This window comes from Abramis brama (genome assembly GCF_963993115.1).
Source record: "Abramis brama genome assembly, chromosome: 15".
Lineage (NCBI taxonomy): Eukaryota > Metazoa > Chordata > Actinopteri > Cypriniformes > Leuciscidae > Abramis > Abramis brama.
The window spans coordinates 19935463-19959429 of record NC_139977.1 but is presented as its reverse complement, the minus strand read 5'-3'; the positions used below and the strand labels follow the sequence as shown (position 1 = coordinate 19959429).

General features: G+C 36.8%; 2 protein-coding genes across 3 annotated transcripts; both read right to left on the bottom strand.

The window, feature by feature from the left end:
• Positions 1-2772: 2772 nt before the first annotated feature.
• Positions 2773-17489, bottom strand: dub (duboraya). 2 transcript variants are annotated; one of them, XM_084138274.1, is made up of 7 exons: positions 17345-17489; positions 7597-7683; positions 6211-6288; positions 5186-5248; positions 4870-5070; positions 3632-4399; positions 2773-3504 (listed from the first exon to the last, which is right to left on the bottom strand). In XM_084138274.1, the coding sequence occupies exons 1-6, from the start codon at positions 17348-17350 to the stop codon at positions 3638-3640; spliced, it is 1197 nt and encodes a 398-aa protein (XP_083994400.1). In that variant the 5' UTR covers positions 17351-17489; the 3' UTR covers positions 2773-3504; positions 3632-3637. The 2 variants fall into 2 exon arrangements, with proteins under 2 accessions (XP_083994400.1, XP_083994401.1); XM_084138275.1 differs by lacking the exon at positions 7597-7683 and having other exon boundaries at positions 17345-17463.
• Positions 17490-21331: 3842 nt separating this feature from the next.
• Positions 21332-23695, bottom strand: cysltr2a (cysteinyl leukotriene receptor 2a). The gene is made up of 2 exons (XM_084137939.1): positions 23558-23695; positions 21332-22820 (listed from the first exon to the last, which is right to left on the bottom strand). The coding sequence occupies exon 2, from the start codon at positions 22810-22812 to the stop codon at positions 21778-21780; it is 1035 nt and encodes a 344-aa protein (XP_083994065.1). The 5' UTR covers positions 22813-22820; positions 23558-23695; the 3' UTR covers positions 21332-21777.
• Between the last annotated feature and the right edge of the window lie 272 nt (positions 23696-23967).

Sequence of the window (23967 nt, the reverse complement as noted above, 5' to 3'; positions counted from 1 at the left end):
TGTGCCTATATTAGCAATCAGGACTATGAGTTAACCAATGAATCTGGCAGTATTTCAGTGCCTGATTAGGAAACATGAGTTGATCCACCGTAATCCTTCCTTACTTGACCCTTAATATCTTATTCCAATCATTAATTAATCTCAGTGCCATTACTGGACATAACGAATCCTTTCAGGACCCAAAAGCAGTATAATGGGTGTGTGCCATTGTGTAGCTGAGTATACTAGTCTGTTGTGTTCAGGGTAAATATTAAAACACAAAATGCACGCTGAATGAGGGCGCTAGAGAGATCCATTTAAATGGTAATCTGTCCCTCAGCTTCCACGAGGTCAGCACTGATTCCAGAGATGGGAAAAGGTCTGGGAGGTTGAGCTTGTCAATGACCTGATTAAGAGATTTTATAAGAGAAATGAATCGCTTCTGCAACATTTCAATGGTTCTCAATGCTTTTTTCACTCGAAGGCCAGCCAAGATATTTCTGATATTTTCTGCTTCAAACGGCTTGTTTTCAATCTTTTTATTTAAACTAGAAATGGCAATATATTAAAAACAACAAAGTAAAATAATTATAAGTAAAATTAAAATAATACATTCCGTAATTCTAGAAGTTTTCACCGAATGTTCTTTAAGGTTTACACTCTTTATGATAAATATATTTACATGACTTTTCCAGTTGTTCATGATTACGGGATAAGGCTTTTATTTTTTAAACAATTTTCTTACTCACAAATAGCAAGCAATTCTCAGAAATTTCTACCCATTAAAATATTTTACATCTTGACATAACAAGAAAAACTGGTAACACTTTATTTTGATGGTCCACTTTAGACATTCTAACTATAAGTAACTTTGCAACTACATGTCAACTATTGATGCTTCACTTTTCAGGTACAAAATGCTATTTTGATGGTCCTCCAACAGACAATCAATAAGTGTTGCAAGTACACGTCAACTTACTCTAACTAAGCCTAACCTAACCTAACAATCTACTAATACTCAAGAGTTGACATGTAGCTGCAAAGTTATAGTTGAGTGTCTTAATAGAATGAGGAATAGAATGAGGCATTTATATAGTGCTTATGTACTATTGTACACCCAAAGCGCTTTACAATCATATCAGGGGATCTCTCCCACCACCACCAGTGTGCAGCATCTACTTGGATGATGCGACGGCAGCCACAGTACAACGGCGCCAGTGCGCTCACCACACACCAGCTATAGGTGGAGAGAGGAGAGAGAGTGATAGAGCCAATTCAATGTAAGGGGATTATTAGGAGGCCATGATTGGGGCCAATGGGTGGAATGTGGCCAGGACACCAGGGTTACACCCCTACTCTTTATGAGAAATGCCATGGGATTTTTAATGACCACAGAGAGTCAGGACCTCGGTTTTACGTCTCATCCGAAGGACGGGACTAATGGACTAAGTGTAACTGAAAAACTAGAAATTTCCTTTACTTATTATTAAGATTATAATAATTTCCAGCTTTTCCAGGTCTAGAAATCACACTCATATTAAATAAAATTCTCTCATAAAGCTAATTATTCAGTGAGAACCTTGTTTTTTAAATAAAACTGAGGGAATGAGTTAAAATAATAGTCTTAATTTTTAGCTTTAGCTCATTTTAAAGCTACACTGTGTAGGATTTTCTCCCATCTAGCGGTGAAATTGTTTATGACTACCAACTGAATATTACTTTATAGCCCCTCCCATCCCGAGGGCGTTTTAATTCCTACGGTGGCCGTATTATTTCAAATCTGCCAGCAGTCGTGAGTAATCTCCCCCTCGCATTCGTCACGGTGCCACTGAGTGTAAAAACGTGAAAGGCGAAGCTTGAATTTCCAGGTATGTCCCTCTTTGGCTAATGTATTTTCAAGATGGAGACGCAACATGGCTGCCGCCATTCGAGCGAGTCGCTCGTTTGTATTCTAAATGACAGATTCTACGCTTACGAGAATACTTCATTAGTTGGTAGAAGTAATTACACATTAATGAGCACATATGATTTTGAAAGAACAAAGTGTTTTTTGCTAAGAATCAACTTAAAAATTACACAGTGTAGCTTTAAAGCTTGTTATACCTTTTAAAAAAAAAAATCATTTTATCTTGTTAACCCATTGTGCTGAGACTCCCTAGTGAATCCTTGCCCTCTGAACCTCTGATGTATTATACAGTACAAAGTATAGTTGTCATTTACACTAGACCACTAGTTATCAGTGAATATTTTTAGCACATATTTTGGCCACTAATGAGGCAAGCTTAATATTGGAATATCCTGTCAAAATTTTGGGCAGAATAGGACTAGCCCAGAGTTACAACCTGAGGTGAGGCTTCTAGAACCAGAACGTTTCATCTTAATGATTCTTACTATTATATGTACACAGGGCTTGGCATTAACTTTTTTGCTCACCAGCCACTGTGGCTAGTGGTTTTCCAAAGTTACTAGTCACTTAGCATTTTCACTGGCCACAATTTTCCAATATGGGGAAAACCTACCAATACTATCTCATAATTTGGTACTGAGTACTGAGAGGCGGCTTTATGTGCACACACTTTGGGTGTGGGCACAAAATCTGTGGGAATGAGTAAAATTGTGTAAGATTGCGTGCGCAATCCCACGCCAAAATTCAAGCCCTGTAACACCAACAATGTTCATCTGGAGCAAATGTAAGGAGCGAGTGAAGAGAGGCGGGTTTGTGTGTCAACACGCTGTTGAAGAGATCATGAAAGAGTGAGAAAGTTCTCTATTCTGCAGAAAATTAGAACTGGAAGCGTTTCAGTATTGATATGTATTGAAAAATCAATATTTTTACAACATTACATTGCACTTTGTTTATTATTTCAGATGCCTTTTTAAAAGACTACAGCAGAAAAAATTATATAAAATTCAACCCGTTAAAGTGGCTAGTAGGAGTGACTGTGTTACACGCCACTGCTGAAATACACCCGCATTTGGAGGATTGGCGGGTGTTAATGTCAAGCCCTGTAAGTACATATTTAATTTCAATATTTGTTTTACATGCAACAGTACAATGAGAAAACAGAATTTTCCAATGAAATTTGTTATTTTTTCAAATTTCCATTTTTAATTTCTGCAAGTCTCAAAATCGCAAGATCAATATTCATATTTTTGATAGGAATACAGCTACGCAAAACACGAACATAATAAAAAAATCTTTTAGTGGAGACAAATAATTAATATACAAAAAATATCTCAAAACCAAACTTATGTGTAAATTCATACAATCGGCTCAGAACAGAGGTATTATCAAAATATCAACACAACTGTACAGGGAATATACTGTTGCTCTCTGCATCTGAAGGATTCACTTCCACATTCAAACGACTCAAATGTTTGACACAGACTAGAAGTCTAATACCAAGTTATTCACATTATCTCTTCTCCTGACGTCTTTGCTTTGGTTAAGCAGTGAGTTTAAGGGAGTTCTTCGGCATGAGCCAGTCGATTTGACCTTCTTCTCAATTTAGAGACTTTAAATCCCTGCAAAATATAAATGAAATCAAATGAAACAATAGGTCTGTGCTTAAAACTAGTAGTGAACATAAATATGCTAGTGTGGCATTGTCCTCTCTTCCTCCATCCTGGAGCTAAAGGTGTAAATACTCACTTGGTTCTAATGATTCACTTCATCTTCTTTCTGTTCCTCTTCTTTCTCATCTGTTGTGTCAGGTTCTGTCTGTACTTTTCCATGAGGTACCATGACTGGCTCTTCACGTGTTTCTTCTGTACTGTTAGCCAGCTGTGGTTCAGCCTCACTTTTCACTTCCTTTAGCTCTTGTTCCATCTTCTCTTCCTTTAACTCGTGTTCCATCTTCTTTTCCTTTAGCTCTTGTTCCATCTTCTCTTCCTTTAACTCGTGTTCCATCTTCTTTTCCTTTAGCTCTTGTTCCATCTTCTCTTCCTTTAACTCGTGTTCCATCTTCTTTTCCTTTAGCTCTTGTTCCATCTTCTCTTCCTTTAACTCGTGTTCCATCTTCTCTTCCTTTAGCTCTTGTTCCATCTTCTCTTCCTTTAACTCGTGTTCCATCTTCTCTTCCTTTAACTCGTGTTCCATCTTCTTTTCCTTTAGCTCTTGTTCCATCTTCTCTTCTTTCTCTTCTCCCTCTTTCTTTTCTGAAGTCACAGTCTCCACTTTTCCCTCTGGTTCCGCCTTCTCTGAATCTGTCGATTTAGTTTCCTGTTCAATCTGTTGCTTAGAGGAGAGAGATTCTGAGTCTGGTGACGCCTTCTGTTCTGCAAACACATCTCCTTCGTGTCCATTTGGAGTCGTGGGTTCGAGGGTTGCTGAGGCTGTTTTATCCTCCTCTTCATCGGCACTTGACTTCCTGTTTCGGCGAGACGGTGGCCGCCGCTTGATGGAATGTCGCGCTCTACCCTGCGCAGATTCAAAAAACACATACAAATTCAAATACTGCACCAATTTTTATCGGTTTTAATCAAGTGTGCCGCACACGTCCTGAAAAGTGAAGCCAAAGCATTTTGATCGCCCCCTGGTGGCTGGCTGCAGTATCGGTCATAAACCCCGCCCACTCCATGTAATCGAATGGGACACGAGCCAAACAAAAAAAATCTAATTTTGAGTCATTTTAGGTAGTTCATCATGTAGACATATGTTTAAGTGTTCATTTTCCAGTAAGTTTGGTTTTAGTTCTATCTGATGCTATAAAAACGTGGTGTAACATCATGATTGACAGCTGTGCTTGCGATTGAGTTTGCTCCACCTCAGGATAACTCTGGCTCCAAATAATCAGCAACGACCCCTTCTGGGATATTTTGGCTTCCTTTTTCTCATCCATCTTTGGTTTTAATTCATTGACATAATGAAATGATATAAAAGCCTCAAACCTTAATGATGCTTTTGAGAACAGTTCCCTCTGTGGGATTCTCAAAGCTGGCAGGGGTTTCCTCCTGTTTGGGTGTGACAATGGCAGGAGGACTAGAGGGGCTGCTGGGAGAGCCGGGGGAGAAGGACGGCACCGGTAACTTCAACACCCCCGGGTTCTTTGCGAAGGGTAGTGGCCCCGTGGGAGAAAGTGCAAGGTTGGCCTGTGTGAAATGAGATGGAAAATCACGTCCAATATGGCTCTTCTAAAGCAATACAACCTCTGTCCACTAGAGGGAAACACTGCTGTATAAGATTAGGGAACTGAGAATAACAAACCTGCAGTTTCTCAATAAGGGCCGAGTTTCTGTTCTTCCTGGGTGATACTGTTTCAGCTCCTTTCTGAATGGATAAAAAAAGAAAAAGAAAATCTGCATCATTGCTACACAACATTGAATATTTAGATTTGAGGTAATATAAAAACTAAGAAATTATATTTGAATTAAAGTAAATTAATTTAACCCTCTATGGTACGCATTATGTTCTAACCAGGAAATATTTTTTCAAATAAGTTTTATTACATGAATTCGCTTTAATCATAAAAAAAAGAAAAAAAAAAAAAAGAAAAAAGATTTACTTATACATCTGGAATATGGTCAAAAAAGTAGTTTTCTATTTCATTGCACATTTCTTTTAGAAATTTATAGATTTATATACTTGGAACTCATGCAAACCAAAAATAAGTAGATCCCTATAATTTAAACTCATTCTCACTCTAATCAGCTAACTCTGCACTCTTCCTATTGCTCTTTCTGTAAAATATTGCTGTATTAATTTTCTGAAAATAAGAAATCATTTTGTTATTTATACATAAATACAGCTATACTACAATAAACACTTCAAATAAATAAATAACTGCAATCATATTGTTGATGCTACTATCAATAAAAAAATCCCAATGGGAAAATATATTACTGCAATTCCACTGTGGTACAGCGTTGCCATCCGGCAACATACCTATTTTTCCATAGTGGTACAGCGTTGAATAAAATTTCTAATTTACTTATCAAAGATACTGCAAAAAAATCCCCTTTGAGAAAAGAGGTTTAGAAATGAGGTTAATAGAGCAATTTCTGGAGTACTTCAACAGGTGTTTTCCGTGTGAGGGTGACAGTGGGAAAGAGAGATTTGGAGGGACATTCAAATGTCATGTGACTTAAAAACAGCACATCATTGGCTGCCTTAAGGCCTGCCCACAGTGCAATGAATTGTATTTCTTTCTGAATAACATGGAAATGAGTAGAAATGAATTGTTGCCAAATGGCAATACCATTAAGGGTTAATTAACTCCCTGATCCTCTCACCTCATCTTGGCCTTGAGCTGCATCATTACTAGCGGGCAGCGGGAGCGAGCGTGGGGGTCTCCTCCGCACAGGCTTGTTCTGGAACAAAAGAACAGCTCAGATCCACATGCTTAAACATGTACGTCCACTTTACCTTACCGCCGAAATACTTCCACAGAATTCTAGCTATCAATAACGTAAGGTTACACTTTATTTGACCCTTTAGACATTCTGTTGACTATAAGTAATGTTGCACCTGTCAACTAACCCTCATTAGAGTATTAGTAGAGTATTAGTAGACTGTTAAGGTTAGTAGTAAAATAAGTTGACCTGTAGTTGCAAAGTTTCTTATAGTCAGTAATGTCTGTTGGGGGATCATCTAAACACTAATACTCTAATGAGAGTTGAATTAAATAAATGTGATTTAAAAAAAAATAGTTTTATAATAAGAATAAAAAAAGTCTATTAATACAATTATTTAAAATAAAATATTAAATAAAAATAAATAAATAAATAAAAATACATTTATTTAAACAACCATATCTAAAAAATTAATAGTTTGGAATGAGGAAATGTTTGAGAAATGTTACCAAAGTGAGCAACAGCGCTTAAAAAGGAGGGAAGCAGGAAGATAGTGGTAAAAACAAGATAACCCATCTGACACCTGCATAGACATGCAACATAGTATTTCTGCATTGCATAATGATCGCTCTTATTAATATCTGTGCTTAGGTACGCCTTGCTTCGGTGTCTGTTTCCTAAGTGATTGCCATGCAGTACATGAGGATATACAAGAGTCACACATTCAAAAAAAATATGACACGCACAAAACCAAAAATACACTGTGGAATTGTTCCAAAGAATGAGACTGGGAAATTTGTTTCCTTGTCTGAAATATAGGGGAAAGAACCAACTATCTCTGAGCTTTTCCCCTGTATTATACACTTTCCGTTTTAAATGAACACACAAGGTATCAGGTAACAGGTCTCCGCTACAAAATCATTCTACATAATTGTTCACCTATCTAGCAGTATAGATATCTTAATATAAGTATATACCTATTCTTTTGCTTTGGATAATGAACCTCACATATTTTAATGGTAATGTCATTTATATTATCATTTGTGGGGGTTTTTTTCTCTTGATTTTGTTGTCTGGGAAGATTCACGTCCTCTTTTATCGTTTTGTCAACACTAAGGGTTAACTGTTTTTTAAGGAAATGAGGAAAAAGCAGGAAAACTGAAGACAAAATGAAAAAACGACAACAAAAACTAGGCAATAGCAGAAAAAAATAGATGACTTTGTCCAGACTTCGAATCATTGACGTCCAGAAAAAGGCGACGGGACATGTTAGGAATATGAAGTGCGAAAGCAGAGAGGATGTGATCATACAATATGAAACCTCACCACTTCAGCATCTGTCGTATGGGGTTTTGGACAACTGAATTTTCCAGCTAGTTCAGCCACAGAGCGCTTTTTTACAACAGAATGCTCCTGAAATACAAAATGTTAGTGTATGAATGAGAATGTCCCCTTCTTTTTGATTAATAATCTGTAACACTAAAATGAATGTATTTTTAATTGTGGAATCTCCGCCCACCTTAATATATAACAAATCTTCTTAAAATGTAGGAGAACACACAATACTGCAAAGTCCAAAGCAACACCTCCCAATTAGCCTAGAGGAGTTTAGTCCACGTTTTACTTTGCAATCTTCTAGTAAAGATTTCTGACAAGTTTTGTAATGCTGACTTTCACAGAGAAGGCTGAGAAAAGTCTTGTTTTTCACCACAGGAAACCACGAGAGTCGTGAGCACTCATTAGAGCAAAGTGATGAAAAAAGTGCAATTCAAAAGAAATGGTTGAGAAACCATCCTCAGGGGGACAGAGGCTCAGTCGGGTATGACTTCAGCCCACTGTTATCATCCCCTTCTCAGGCTCTTCCATCCACATGCTTCCATCTACGACCATTAGCACTCTTACTATCAGCGGAGGGAAACCAGTTTGCCTTGTCGAGAGTGATAGCACAATGTGGTATTTTTGGGGTGAGGCAATGTCTATGGACTCAGACAACTGTTTGCCATCAAGGCGTTCAGTCACTGAGCTTTGTGGGAACCCACCATTACTGAGCTGCATGCAGTCTATAGCTTACAGGATGTTGGTTATACAATGATGAGGCAACTTAAGCCGAGCTGATGAATATAAGACAAGTCAAAAACAGGAAGGGTGCTTGAGCAGGCCAAGAGCTTAAAATCAGATGCGTCATTTCCATGTAAACTATTATTGAGCAAAGTTGATTTTGAATGCAACTTTTTGCTGAAATTGTGGGACAATTCGCAGGTACAGTGCAATGCAGATCGAATGCAATGATTGGACGAACATTTTCTGGTCCTGAGACTTCCACAGTAAATATATGTACATGTTTTTTTTATATTTATATTTAGACCTTCTATTATTGATTGATATGAGGATGTGAAGAGAGTTTCAACCAGCATCGCAAAAAGTATTTATATAAAAAAGTGCCTAGCAATTTATATTTATTTAACTGTTGTATAAAAGCAATACCGCAATGATACTGTTTTAATCTAATTTTATATTCCTTTTAATATGTAAATACATTATGTTGGGATTTGAACCAGAATCTTTACTACTACACTAAACATGTCCAACTAACACAAATATGATGTATATTTTGCAACTGAACTTACCAAACATCCAAAACAATGCTGTCTTCTGGGATAAATGCACTTGTTGTATGTGAGTACATATGATGGTATTTTTACTAGCTAAGAAAACCCAGAGAGCTTATAAAATGTGTGAAGGAATCGAAACAGTGCCAGGAATTCCTCCGTTGCACACAAACCATGATCTACTGAAAGGAGACGTGGGCCCGACGCCTGTACTGAACTATGACGAGAGGAACCAGGTATGCTTGAGCATTCTGTCCTTATCAAGGTCACACTTGTGACATCACATCCTGTTTTTAGTTCGTTTAGATGCGTTTGGTCCGTGTTGAGTTTATATTTCAGTTGAACTGCACCAGAGTTTATTTGGAAGTGGATCGAGATCCCCTGAAAAGGGGTGTGCACCAGGGTTCGGTTGGCACCGTTCACACTTTTTGAAATGAACTGCACTAACAAGGCAATCGCAGCAGCAATCGAGTTGATTTTAAGGTGTGAACACACCCTAAGTGAGCCTGGGAGCCGTTTTAAAATAAAAATAGGTACATGACGCCACTGCTTAAAATGGCCGAAAAAGACACCTGGCAACTTGACGCATTTAGACCTCTGTTCAAAAGGCCTCTATTTCCCCCAACCTTTTTCTGTCTGTTTCTCTCAGTCGTGCCTGTGTCTGCTGCACATGTGTTCCAGCTTCACTAGATCCAGTCCTCTTTAAGATAAAAGCATTCCATCTCATCATGACATCATCTGCCCCATTTAATGCCCAAGATGGAGAGAAAAAAAGCTTGTTCTGTGAAAATTCTTGTTGCAATTTTAAATCTATTCACGTTTAGGATTCACTGATGCATCATTGCATCTCTCAAACTTTGATATTCTGTGTTTTGTTTAGCATTGTTACAAGAAAACTAGAAATTAGTCATAAGAGAAACAGATACAAGCAAGTTTGGCCCATATCATTCAGTTACGCATTTATTTTGCAACCCAGTTCGCTGTAGAATGAATCCAGCCTGAGAAAGCGTCCTCCGGTGTGACCCCCAAGAAACGTTCATAGAAATTCTTAGTGTCACTGACAAATTAAAAATGTTATGCTAACTGCCAAAAACAACATGGCAAGACGATGAGGACCTGCCCCAGAGACTGAACCGCTCCCATGCCTGAAATGCAACGTAAGAGCATGCTTGCCATTTTAAACAACAGCAACTGAGAAAACACTGATTTCCTTCAACCAGTTCCCCTCTACAATCACATATTTGAAGATTCAGCAAGTACAAGTGACATTACAGTACATTTTATGCAAATATATACATAATCTGCCATTGTTATGTATACTCTGTGGGAATATTTTAGAGAGGAAGACCTTAAAACATGAAAAAAAATCACAAATGGTGTGGTGTTTACTTTTGAAAGCTTTAATGCAAGCGCCGTGCCTCTCACATGTAAAGTATAGGGCGTTGAGCTCATTACTACTCATTTAAGGCAGGGCGGGCTGCTTTTTCTCTTGAGACCCAGTGGGTGGTGAGATTTACAGCAAATGTGTGTCTGAATGTGTGTGTGCCACAGCGGTGCCTTTGCACACACACTTGCAAAGATGACCCCTGATCATGTAATCTCTGTCACTCACAACTCATCACTCACTCATAGTTTCTCCATCTTTTGCTACCTTAATAAACACTGTGTAAGCAACAAAAACTCAGATTCGTTCCAAAGCTTACTTTACCTTTAAAACAGTTGGCAGCAGTCAGATGACACACAGCGAGTAAACAAAGCAACAAACAGCACAAACGCATTCAATTCAGCATTGTCCTCTCTTCATCTCCAAAACAGAGACATGCTCATGATGACATCGTGTTTTACCACGCTGCAGTGCTGGAGCAGGAATCAGCTCATTAAACACGAGGCCATCATGAGTGTGGGAGCAGTTATGTGTAAAAAAACATTCAAGTAAGCGGCACTCTGGGGCATTTCATCTGCGTTTCCTCTTCAACTGTTTCAGCCACACTGTGACCAGGGGTGTTTTTTCAGAGGCAGAAAGGGAGTAAACAAAATTAAACGAAACTTAGACAAATATTCAAAACCTGAGATTGAACAGAATGTGAAGAATTCTATTTCTAGTAACAATTTACAAAAGCAAAAGCCCCAATTTCCGTTTGTAACAGCAATATCATATAAAAACTACAACAAATATTATTTTTACTGTATTATTGAAATACTTATTTCACTAACATTCAAAAGCTTGGGGTCAGTAGATTTAAATAATTGGTCACACTTCAGTTTAGGGTCCAATTCTCACTATTAACTATGACTTTTGCCTCAATAAACTCCTAATTACTGATTATTAATAGTTAGTAAGGCAGTTGTTAAATTTAGGTATTGGGTAGGATTAAGGAATGTAGAATATGGTCATGCAGAATAAGACATTAATATGTGCTTTATAAGTACTAATAAACAGTCAATATCCTAGTAATATGCATGCTAATAAGCAACTAAATAATAGAGAGAACTGGACCATAGACTAAAGTGTTATCAAATAATTAATACTTTTACTTAATTAATTAATACTTTTGTATTTTGATCAAATAGATGCAGCATAATAATAATATACTTTTTCAAAAACATTAAAGATCTTACCGACCCCAAACTTTTGAAGAGATGTGAGCGTATGATGTGACCAAATACTACTAATATAACATAACACATACATTTGATTTTTATAAGTATTGTTTTGCATCTAGGTTTTCCATCTGCCTTTGACCCGGAAACTATGAAAACATCAAATGTGGCTGGAACATTAACTTCGTTAGACTTAAAATCTCCAAAAGCAAACCCAAACACCCTTCTCATTTTAGAAGTCTACCAGCACACACAACACTGATTGTAACCCAGGCAGTGGAAAACAGAATCTTATTAGTGTCTCACAAAGAATCTGTTGTACGTCAGAGAGTTGAAGAACATGAGGAAGCAGCCATGATTCAATTTACACTGAAACATGTCCCCTAATGGGAGAGGATGCACAGGAAGGAAAAGACAGAGCCTTTCCATCTTAACGGAATGCCATGATCACAGACGCGTTTACCTGCACAAACCGTCCTTGCTTTTCAAAGCATGTCAGAATGCAATTTATAATTCCTTTTAAAGCAATAGTCAAATAGCTAGTTCACACTTTTCTTTGAAGAACGTTGGTAACAAAATAGTTTTGGTTACATTGACATTCATTGTATGGACAAAACAAAAATCATTGAGACATTTCTCAAAATATCTTCTGTTTCACAGAACAAAGAATTATCCCTATTAAAAAATAAATAAAGTAAAAATAATTAAAGTCAAGCTTTTAATGTTGTTTTTGTGTCTATGTGGTGTTTTCAATATGCTTTAAGACAAACCATGTGCAAATTCATAAGTCAACACCATTGCTGAGTATTTTCTCTAAAACTGCCGTGAAAAAAAGAAAGTCTCAAAAACGTGTTTTGAAATCGCTGGTGTTTCTGACGTCACAAACTGCCTTGCAACCAATCACGTCAACGCGTGGAATCTTTGAGCTGGTGTGAGTGAGTGGAGGTGGGGCTAATTTGCATATTCATCGAATATATACTAAATAGAGGCAAGGTAGTTACATTCAAGCTATTTTTAATAATCTTTTTAAAGGAAAAAAACTTTAAATATGTAATTTTGATGATTAAAGATGAATTTAAGAGACAAAATTATTGACTACAGGGGGGCTTTAAATAAAATACAAAATTACTAATTTGATCACTCACAAAAATCGATGATATGTCGAAATATTTACAATTTATGTTCCTTGCAACAAAAAAAAAAAGAAAGAATACATTGCCACTTTTAAATGGCAGTCAATAGAAAAAGATCTACCAGCTGGGGATAGCTGGGTCATGCTAACTAGCCAAACCTTGACCTCTTGTCTATGTGTGTACAACTAGCTACCCGAATTATAACACTTTAGATAACTTGACAATTGAGGTTTGTTAGCACCCACAGTAATGTATTTTCTGTACTGAAATACCACACATTTGTGTGTAGAGTATGTTTAAGGCCTAAGCCACAAATTCTTCACAAAATAACAAGAGATCAAGGACAATCAGTTTCTTCTATCTAGAGTGTTCTCCAGCCAGAAATGCCCCAGTACTATGACCTCATGTTCTGGCTCTAATATATTTGGAGTGGAAGGTGTGTTGGAAAAGTCGAGCTTTCGAGAAACACTCTGGTGTGAGTCAGTGAGTTATGATGACGGACTCCACCTCACACCCATATCCCATCAGGGTCCAGGTCTTGAATCAATCACACAGTGTTCCAGGAGTATGTAGACTCCATCTACATCCTGTAACAGGACAACCTGCCTCCACTTGCCATTATTCGACATCTGCAAGATTTGCATGGATGGAACGGCCATTACCTAACAGTGATACCATTTACCAAACAACACTTCCATGAAACATGGCATTAAAAAGAAATGGACATTACGTCCTTAAGTCAGCTGCACTGCGCATTTACATCATTCGCTAATACTCCAAATGAAGTCATGTCCATGAATTTTGAAGGGTGGCTGGGACAAGTTCACACCCATATGCTCTCACAGTCTCCCAGCACAGTTCAGCAAGTTCTCTATGAGGTAATGAATGATTGCTCTCCTTAACACTCTTTAGTACAAAGAACAAACAAAATATACAAGTCTTTTAGGGAGGAAGCTTGTTATAGTTGGTTAATGTCATGTTGCAATAACATTTCCCTTCTCCAAATCTCTGTTTCATCTATGAGCAAACTGAGGTTGCGTACAGCTCAGTCAAGAGAGGGCCGTCGCCCATAACAGCTGCCGAGGTGGGACTGACACTGACCCGCATGCTCACATAGCTGACATTCAGGAGATAATCAACTTAAATAACCAGAAGTCCATGCAGTACAGTGCTCTGGGAGTCAATATGACTGAGAAATACAGTCAATCCAGGCTTCACAACTCCTATAGCAGCCGAAATACTTTCTTTGATGGCAGGAATGAAAACATCTTTAAATGTGGCTCAGCTCAGATTGTATTCACAGAGAATGGTTTCTCTGGCTTAAAAATATGCAAAAGTTAAATATCATAATAAATTGAGAAGCTTGTTTATTTTGTCTTTCTTTCACAGCAATCTCAATATTTGTGCAATTTGCCACTGCATATCTGAGTAAACACACAGTTCTCCTGACCAAGTCTTTTCTTAAACAATAGAACATGCAATTTTGTATGTTATACACTAGGTTCCCAAGAGGAACCAGCACATTAAATTTAGTTTGAAAAATTATGCAACAATATTGTGTAACGCCACACTACACTCTGCCTCCATGATCAGCAAATATTAGACACAGATAACATAAAGCACCAGCACTATTGATGAGTAACACTTCACCCATTTAAGTAAGTCTAAGATGTTTCCAGTTGCAGACTCATTTGCATGAACATAAAAGTTGCAAAAGAACTGAATAGAAGGCACATTTCAACTCTTATTAAGTATATCTTATAGAAATATAATTTGTTAGTCAAATACGAATTTATTTTTAGGAAAAAGACTTAGAGGCACAATATGTAACTTTTTTGCTTTAAAAATAGCAAAAATCACTATATCTATGTTATATATTTTTTTTAGTTGTGTACTTACATTATCCCGACTGTTTCCAACAACTTTCAAACCAGGAGAAATTTGTAATTTAATTCGAGAAACGTCCCGTTTCTTTATTTCCGTTTTGTCGCCGCCAATGCCGTCATATCCGCGTTGTCCCTGGTTTCCGCTCGTGCTGCCATGGCAACCACAGCTATGAACCAGAGCCGTCTGATAGTAACCAAAGCAACTGACGCGGACAACTTTGTAAGTTAGTTCGCAATGTCTATTTGCACGCTGTTGTTGTTTTGTTCAAACATTATGGACCATGGCAAGCAGACTTTGGATAAAAAAGGAGAACTAAAACGAGAATCAATATCAGCGCGGTGTTTTCGAGATGCCGAGAGCTCCCATAGACAGTATATAAACGAGAGCTCCACGTCCGAGACTTCGACCGCTCCTACATGTACGTTACTTTATTAAACAGGTGAGCACATTTACATAAAACTAATCAATGTATATGATAAAATGTTAGAATATGATCTGTATGTTATTCTAATGTTGATCTAGTTTACTGCTGTATATCTCATACAGACAGACTAACACATACATTTCAACACATTTAAATGCAGTTTAGTGTGCTAGTGTAATGTTAGACCAAGTGAAACAGCGCTGTGTTACCTCACAAGTTTAATCTGTCTAATAAACTGACCTGTGAGTAGTAATTCTGCGTGTAGTTCGGTAGAATGAATTGTCCATATTCCTTTTAACGTTATATCCGCGGGACTCGCGTCGCGTTTGGAGCTGATAGCTGTCTCTTAGCAATCCCGAACTGCTTCATATCACAGTCATGATAAAAGCATCGATGTATTCAGTCATCCATAAACATTATTAGATCGGTCGGCTTGACGTAGGCGACAAGATCCATAATTCTTAGCAAATGTTGCGTCATCAATCTACGCCTTTGTTATTGTAAATAGGTTAGCGACCCCTAGTGGCGAAAAATGCCATACTGTGCCTTTAGGCTAAATAATAACGTTAGATGTAAATGTTAACTGATGGATTGTTAGGCATTTATTTTGGTATGTCCAACTCAATCATTTAAGTGCAATTCATAGATTTTTATTAAGGTAGCATAGCTATTTGTTATTTTGACATTTACAAAGCCACTAAAATATGGATGGCAACTTTATTGGCACGTAATATAGAGGCTATATAGGAGCAGTGTTGCCAACTATTTTCAATGGAAAGTAGCTAAAGCCTGCTCAAAAAGTAGCTAAACATTGCTAGATGATGTAAACTGTCAGCAATTTACATCAGTTTTCTATCCTAATCCGTGCTCACATACTGTATTTTAATAAAATAGGCCTATATAGCCATTTACATATTTTGTGTCAGACAATGGAAAGGATATGATACAATGATTGGCTATGTTAACCAGCAGTCCAGAAAGTCACTAGATTTATTTAAAAGTTGCTAATGGGTTCTGAAACGACACTAATAGTGACAAAGTCATAACACAAGTTGGCAACACTGTATAAGACAAATATAGTAGAAAAGAAATATAGTATAGACAAATATAGTACTCCCAGAAATATATGGTTAGAGCCTTCAGTCACTTTAAATTGAAAGCAAACTGTATGTTCAAATCAGTGATCAAATCTGCAAGCACAAGAATACATGTGCATACAAACACAAGCACGTGGGTCTACCATCCAAACCCGCCATTTTAATCTGTCATAGGATGAGGTTACACCACTTCCTGTGACAGTTAGCTTGCTGCCATTCCACTCATACTTTCTTGCTAACTTGAGACAAGGGAGGCAGTTTCAAGGCAATATAATTCATTGGTCAAAACGCAATTCAAAGAGTCATTGAGATCAACACAGCCATAAAACTGCTACTGATGAGAGCAGCCTCTGCAAACAAGCTTATGTAATTATGATTGATGGAGGTTTGCAGGTGGGGTGACAAATCTGAACGACACAGCCACAGCTATGCTTTATTCATCTTTCACCCACTGACTCCAAACTCACATATGAACCAGACAAATACCTGCTGAGAGGAATATGTGGAATGTAAACCATGTATTATCTCTCAATCAAGACTGCAGTTTGAGGTTACAGACATTTAAAAGCAGAATTAATTTGTTTGAAGTAGAAACATTATGAATTTAAAGAATTAAAAACTGCACTAGCAATAACTTTTTTAATTCAAACATATTGTATTTTTTAAAAACAAAACAATATAATATATAAATGTGTACAGTGGAGTCAAAACGTCCAAGACCACAAAATCAGATTTAAAATCCAATTTAAAACTTAAAAGAAAAGTTTTATGATTTTGAAATTTTTCAAAGAAACGTTATGATGTAAAATGAATAAGACATTCAAGAAGATTTAAGAAACTATTCAATATAACAATCAGGTTTCACACAAGAGAGTTCATGCTGATTTAGTGCTGCTGTCATTAAAGCAAATTAACGAACCAATATTTAGGCATTTTTAAAGTTAATGCTAATATTTACTTAAATTGTTAAGCTGTGTAGATCATTTGTACTGAAAATGTATTAAATTATAAAAATGCAAAAAAACAAGCTTTTCACTAGTGATCACATTTGAACCCTACTATAATCAAGACGGAATACTGCATATAATGCAGTTATATCTATGGCATCTATAAAAGTTGATGCTTTGACGTCTTATATCATCTCGTGGCATCTCATGGACTGAAATGCAACAGAACAAGTTGTTGTTTACTCTGCTGCTCATCGCATGTTGTCTAGTACTACAAAGGAAATAAACTTTCAAAGTTTGAAAAAAAAAAAAAACACAAAAAAAAAATCGCAACAACAAACAGTGTGAAGCAAAAGCATAGTAAATTATTGCATACCTCCATCTTCCAGCGCTGTTGGCGAGTTCTCAACTTATTGTCGCTGTTTTGGTGTGACACTTGCTGAAGTAACCCGCGCTCTCTCTCCACACATGAGCGCAAAGTGTGCACGCGCTCTCTCTCTCAGAAGTCAAGAGGGTGGTCTTTAGTTATATTTAGGTCTGACTCTTACAACATTTCCACGGTCAAAAGATTGAGCCATGCACAGCAAGAAGAGCTGTTGCAGAGAACTGACCTGTAGTTTATTACACATATTCCCAGATAGATTATAGAAACTACTGATGAAACATCTGCGCTACTGTAATTGCTTCAAATACCGTTATTAGCCTACCAAGCAAGTAGCCTAAATACCAATGTTCACTTGTTAATGTTTTGCAAAAAACGTTTTACACATAAAGAACAGCACTTGATAAATATGATTAAAATTATGTTCATGTATTGAAGACTCCAGACATCAGTCTTCTAGAAAAAACATTTATTCTACATTGAGCAGGTCGCCCCCTCATGGGCGCAGCCATGTTTACATCATGACGAGCCATAGCACAATCGCATGCCTGAAGATACCTGTAGTTTCAGTTGCAGTTTAAAATTGGTCCGTTAACATCCACACGATATTAATATTAAGAGATTATTATATCAATGTTTCATTGAACAACACATTTTTCACAAGATACAAATATGAGCCCTTTGAGCTTTTAAAATCTCAGAAGACCCTTATAGTTTGGTGACCAACATATAACTTAATTTTAAAACACTGACTAAAAATGGTGAGCTGCCTATCTAGACAGCTTGCATATATAATGGCAAAAAAAAAAAAAAAAAACAGCGTTCAAAAAATTTCTGCACATGCAGTACCCCAAAATACTGTCTAGGTCTGTAGCTCACAAGCCTTTGAGGAACAACCTTGTTGATGCAGAGGACGTTCTTATCTACTTCTGTCAGGCTGGTCAGCACGTAAAATTATGGGAGGGGCTTCTGTAAGAGAACATTGGTTTAGCGACATACTTCCATTTATGGATGAAATGAAAGAGGAAGATTATTTTTATTTTTTTAACTGACCTAAGACTATTCTGTTGTATAAACAAAACAATCACTGTGGAAACTGTTTCCATGCCACTTTTTATATATTGACTCTCTAAGGATTGCATCTTGATTTTAATGCATACATAATCTAATTAAAGATTTTAATCTACATAAAACACATTTCTAATGAACTCCCTGTGACCATGATATTTCGAAGATTATAAGATGTGCAGATATTAAAAAGATCAGCTGATATCTACCACACAAAACAGAGCTTCCTCATGTGAATCCAATGACAAATAAACAGCACAGACATCTACCACATAACTATAAAAAAAAAGTGTCAGTATGTAAACCTAAAAAGAGGAATGTGCGCAGTTTTAATGTGTCGACAAGGAGAGCTACGAGAAGCAGGTGTGTGCAGAAAGCCACATGCTTTGCTTGCAGTACTTGGGCTTCCTGATCACACAGACTTCAACACGAGACTCTGTAGACATGTGCCAAAGATGCACAGAGAGATGTGAAACCACAGTAAAGGTCCAACATAATTTAAGACATTGAAAATAAACACTGAAAATATATATACTATAGTATGCCTAAATATTAGCATGATAATTCAACACCATAATAATAAGGCGGTGTTCATGCTTACAGTGATTCACACTAAAAAGACATTAATTTTCAGAAAGCAGGTGATTTTCAGCAAAAGCAATCACGAGCAAAGCTACAACGTTGAGAAAAGTGACGCAATGCAGCAACTACCAATGGAAGACAGTATGGATTACTATGGAAGCTTGTTTCCAACATGGAATAAAACAATTTAAAAGATAATTGGCACTTTTTATCCAACAATTCTGACTTTTTTTTCTCACAATTGCGTGTTATTAAGTCAGAATTTCGAGGTATATACTGCGTCCCAATTCAGAGGCTGCATCCTTCGAAGGCCATGAAGGTTGGAACGAGCATTGTTAAATGGGACGGTCGGCTAGCAACTGTGACAGCTGCTGTTGATGAGTGACAGTAATGCTTGTACTTATATATAATAGCATCCTAGTAAGATACAAGTCAACATTTGAACCGCTTTAAAAGTATTTATTTTTATTTTTACATTTGTATCATTTAATATTTGAGTGAGTAAGTTATATCTGAGAAAAAAAGTCATAACCGCAAGATGTAAACTCGCAATTGCTAGAAAAAAGTCACAATTAGCTTTTTTTATTATTCTGTAGTCTAAACAAGCTTCCAGACAGTGATCTGCTGCCTCATTTAATTAAATATAGAGTTGAGCGGGAAAACAACAACTTTAAATAAATACATTTTAAAATAAAATGAAGGAATATACCTGGTTCAATACAAGTTAAGCTTAAAAAAAAGGTTACATTTAGGGTACATTCAAGTCCTTCTGGGAAATTCTTATTTACGAGTAGGGAAGTCGTAATTACAGCTTTAGGTGAGTTCAAATCACAATGGACAAAGCGAGATGGTGATGCACATTTTCTGCCAAAAATTTAGCAAGATTTTTTTTAACTCTACTTCTACAAAATGATGAATAATCAATCAGCATCAGGTGCGTTTTGCTTTTATTAAATTTAGGAAGGTGCAGCAAATCGTAATTGTACAATACTGTACTGCATCTAGAGTTCTCCACTCTTTGTAGTGATGATCAGGTGCGTTCAACATGTAAATACGATTTTTCCAACATGACTTGAATGTATACAATAGAAGCACATAGGGCCATTTTTTGGAGCATTTAAAGCTTTTAATTATAAAAAAGCATGTTTATTCTTTTGTTAAAAAAACCTATTTGTACTGTAAAGTTGTTCTCATAATTTTTATGGTCATTTTAGGGTTTATGGGATAGTGTCAAGGTGATGAAGTTGTACAAATGATCTTTACACAGAAAAGTTCTTTCAATCGTAGCTATTGAAAGTGAGTAGCCTATTAACATTAATAATGTTAAATTAGCCTCATTCACTTCCATTACCAAGTAATAACCCAGAATTTACAGTACCAGTCAAAAGTTTGGAAACACTACTATTTTTAATGCTTTTGAAAGAAGTCTCTTATGCTCATCAAGCCTGCAGTAAAAAAAAAAACAAAAAAAAAAAAACAGTAATATTATGAAATATTATTACAATTTAAAATAATGGTTCTCTTTTTTAATATACTTTAAAATGTAATTTATTTTTGTGATGCAAAGCTGAATTTTCATCAGCAAGTACTCCAGTCTTTGGTGTCTTATGATCCTTCAGAAATCATTCTAATATGCTGATTTATGATCAATGTTGGAAACAGTTGTGCTGCTTAATATTTTTTTATAACCTGAGATACTTTTTTCAGGATTATTTGATGAATAAAAAGTTAAAAAGAACTGTATTTATTTAGAATAGAAATCTTTTGTAACAATATACACTACCGTTCAAAAGTTTGGGAACAATAACTATTTTTTTTTAAAGAAATTAGTACTTTAATTCAACAAGAATGCGTTAAATTGATAAAAGGTGATGGTAACGATTTATATTGTTAGAAATGTTTTTATTTTGAATAAATGCTGTTTTTATGAATAAATGCTGTTAACGTTTTACTCAATGAATCCTGAAAAAAGTATTCCAAAAAAATATATTAAACAGCACAACTGTTTCCATCATTGATAATAACTGAGTATCAAATTATCATATTAGAATGATTTCTGAAGGATCATAAGACACCAAAGACTGGAGTACTTGCTGATGAAAATTCAGCTTTGCATCACAAAAATAAATTACATTTTAAAGTATATTAAAAAAGAGAACCATTATTTTAAATTGTAATAATATTTCATAATATTACTGTTTTTTTTTTTTTTATGTTTTTTTTTAACTGCAGGCTTGATGAGCATAAGAGACTTCTTGCAAAAGCATTAAAAATAGTAGTGTTTCCAAACTTTTGACTGGTACTGTAGCTTTTTTTTTTTTTTTTGAAAAATTAAGTAAAGTCATAATTAATTTATGTGGTAATCAAAATGATGTTGATTGAGCTTAACTTGTAATGAGCCCAGAATATTCCTTTAAACACTGTCAGTTTAAACGCCCCTAATGCCGGGGGACACACAGCTGAAACATTCTAAGACTTTTACAGAGTTTCCAACGACTGCAGCAGATTTTAAACACCAACTGTGAACACCGACTGAACGCAACTGTCTCTGACTAGTCACGTTTGGGCATGATCAGTCGTAAGTATCAAATACTTGATACTTGAAAATAGGGCTGGAAAATGCGCATAACAATCTCATGCGATATATCGCCCAGCCCTACTTGAAAATCATTCTTAAAGGCCAGTCAGTCAAAATATGACCTTTTTGTGTTATGAAGTACCCAGAAGAAAGAGGTACTTCTGGTCTGTTCTTTGTTATCTGTTAAGCCTTGTTTCATTTACTTCTGTAAAACCTGTAACTCTTCCTGCTGTGGGTTTCTCCCTGCAGCACAAGCGCTGCTTTTTCTTCCTCCTGCCAATTTAGCGAAGAAAGATCTAGAATTTTCCCCAACGAAGAAGAAAAGGATAGGGTCCAGACAACTGTTAGCTGTACACAAACAATGCGCTACAACGGCAGCCTTGCGGACTACCAAAATAAAGTCACACGAGTCTCCGTATCCGTTTATCTTGACATGCTTCTCAGCTGATAAGAAGATCGTCCGCACTACGTGATAAGGTAAAAAGCACACCAGAAAGATCCCAAGGCTGATGATGACCAGAGCACATGCCTTCTTCCTGCAAGGTCTGGTCCTACCTAATGCAGGACTAGGCCTCAGAAGATTCTTTGCGACAAAGACAGAGCAGAAAATGATGACCACCAAGGGCACCACAAAGCCCACTGGAAACGTGACGTTGTTGATGAGGAGCAATTGGTCAACGCTGTCCATCGCCAAATCCAAGCATTGAGAACTGCCCTCATCTTGAAGTTTTTTCTTAGTGAACAACAGCGGACAGCAGGCTAAACCCATCAAGACCCAAATGAGGGCACACACGATACCGGTGACGTAGTGGGTCTGTATGCGCATGTACAGGTACGGCCGCGCCAGCGCCAGGTAGCGCAAGACGTTCAGGGCAACTAGGAAATACACCGAGCTGTACATATTGAGATAAAACACGTATAAGATGAGTCGACAGGCGACGTGACCAAACAGCCATTGAGAGTTCAGCATGTAGTAAGTGATCCTCAGGGGCAAAGAGCACACCAGCATCAGGTCTGAGGCCAACAGGTTCACCATTAATAGGGTGACTGGAGTGAAACTCTTCTGGGTCCTCCATTGGCTGAAGAAGATGCAGATAGATAAAGAGTTGCCAACGAGTCCGAGGACAAAAATCAGAATGTATGCTGTAGGGTACACTAGGCGTTTGAAGTGAACGGTGTCGTTGAAGCCTGAACAGGAGACGTTTTCCTCGAGTCCTGGAACAGACATTTTCATGTCCTTCCCTGTAGAAAGATGACAATTTGTTTTTTAAAGGGATAGATCACCACCCCCCCCAATACATTTTTTTTTTGTCGTTCCAAAAGGAAGATATTTTGGTCCATACAATGAAAGTCAAAAACAACATTGTACCTCATTGACTCATTTTGTGCACAAAAAAGGGACATATTTTAAAAATATATTTGTTTCTTGATGAAGTAAGCCATTTTTGAGAGAACTATCCCTTTGAGAATGTATGCATTACCTTAGTATTATACTGTGCACTCAAAAGTTATTTATTGGCATCTGTGGTTCCATGATATCCATGGAAACTTTCCATTGCATTCCATTCTTTATAGTGGAAGAAGGTTCTTCAGATTAAAATATTCTTCACACTAAGAAAACAGTGGTTCTTCCAAGAACTGTTCAATGAACAGTTATTTGAGGAGTCCAAAATGGTACTTTTATTGCATCACTAAGAAAACCCCCTTCTGGAACCCCCTTTTTTAAAGAGTGCAAGTGCTTTGTAATCTTACTGGAAGTTTTACTGTATGCAGAATTTGCAATTCACATTCTCATTGTCATTGTCTTCTATTTTCAATAGCTGTACGACAAAACAGGCTTTTCTAGTCTAGAACGAACAATCTTCGTTACATACCCAGTTAGTAACATGTCTTTTAAAAATGAATCCTAATATCAAATTACTTCTCAAACATTTAACGAGAGACACATTTAACAGCAAACATCAAAAGCAAGACTGTACCTTTTCTGCAGAGTGTAGAGATTTTCCAAAAGCGCTCACAGTTTTGTCACTAGCCCAACCAGCCCAGCATTGTCAGCTACTGGAGGAGGTGAGGTACAAAACACAGTAGGAGGAGGATGTCCCAAGAAAGACCTCCCCATCATCACTTCAATCAGTTCAAAAGGTCTGATTCATTTCCTTCTCTAAGAACAACAGCCATCCTATAACATCACTTGTTGCGTGCAGTGTTAAGTATGGCAGTTCTGTTAATGGCTTTAGATTTTAAGTGTTTTGAATACTGTCCTGATATATAGCATGTATGAATGGTCCAAAGTCCAAAGCTTATCTTTATATGTAAAGTGAGACAGGCCATTTAGATGTAAAACACTAAAACATTGGTTATTCTGTTTTGTGAACATTGGTTATTGTTT

Bases quoted from the DNA above. Each gene is read 5' to 3' on its own strand.
- dub (XM_084138274.1), bottom strand. The intron at 5,071-5,185 runs GTTTGTTATTCT...CATTTCACACAG, and splicing joins CCCTTATTGAGAAACTGCAG to GCCAACCTTGCACTTTCTCC. The intron at 4,400-4,869 runs GTTTGAGGCTTT...GAATCTGCGCAG, and splicing joins TTCTCAAAAGCATCATTAAG to GGTAGAGCGCGACATTCCAT.
- cysltr2a (XM_084137939.1), bottom strand. From the start codon at position 22,812: ATGAAAATGTCTGTTCCAGGACTCGAGGAAAACGTCTCCTGTTCAGGC.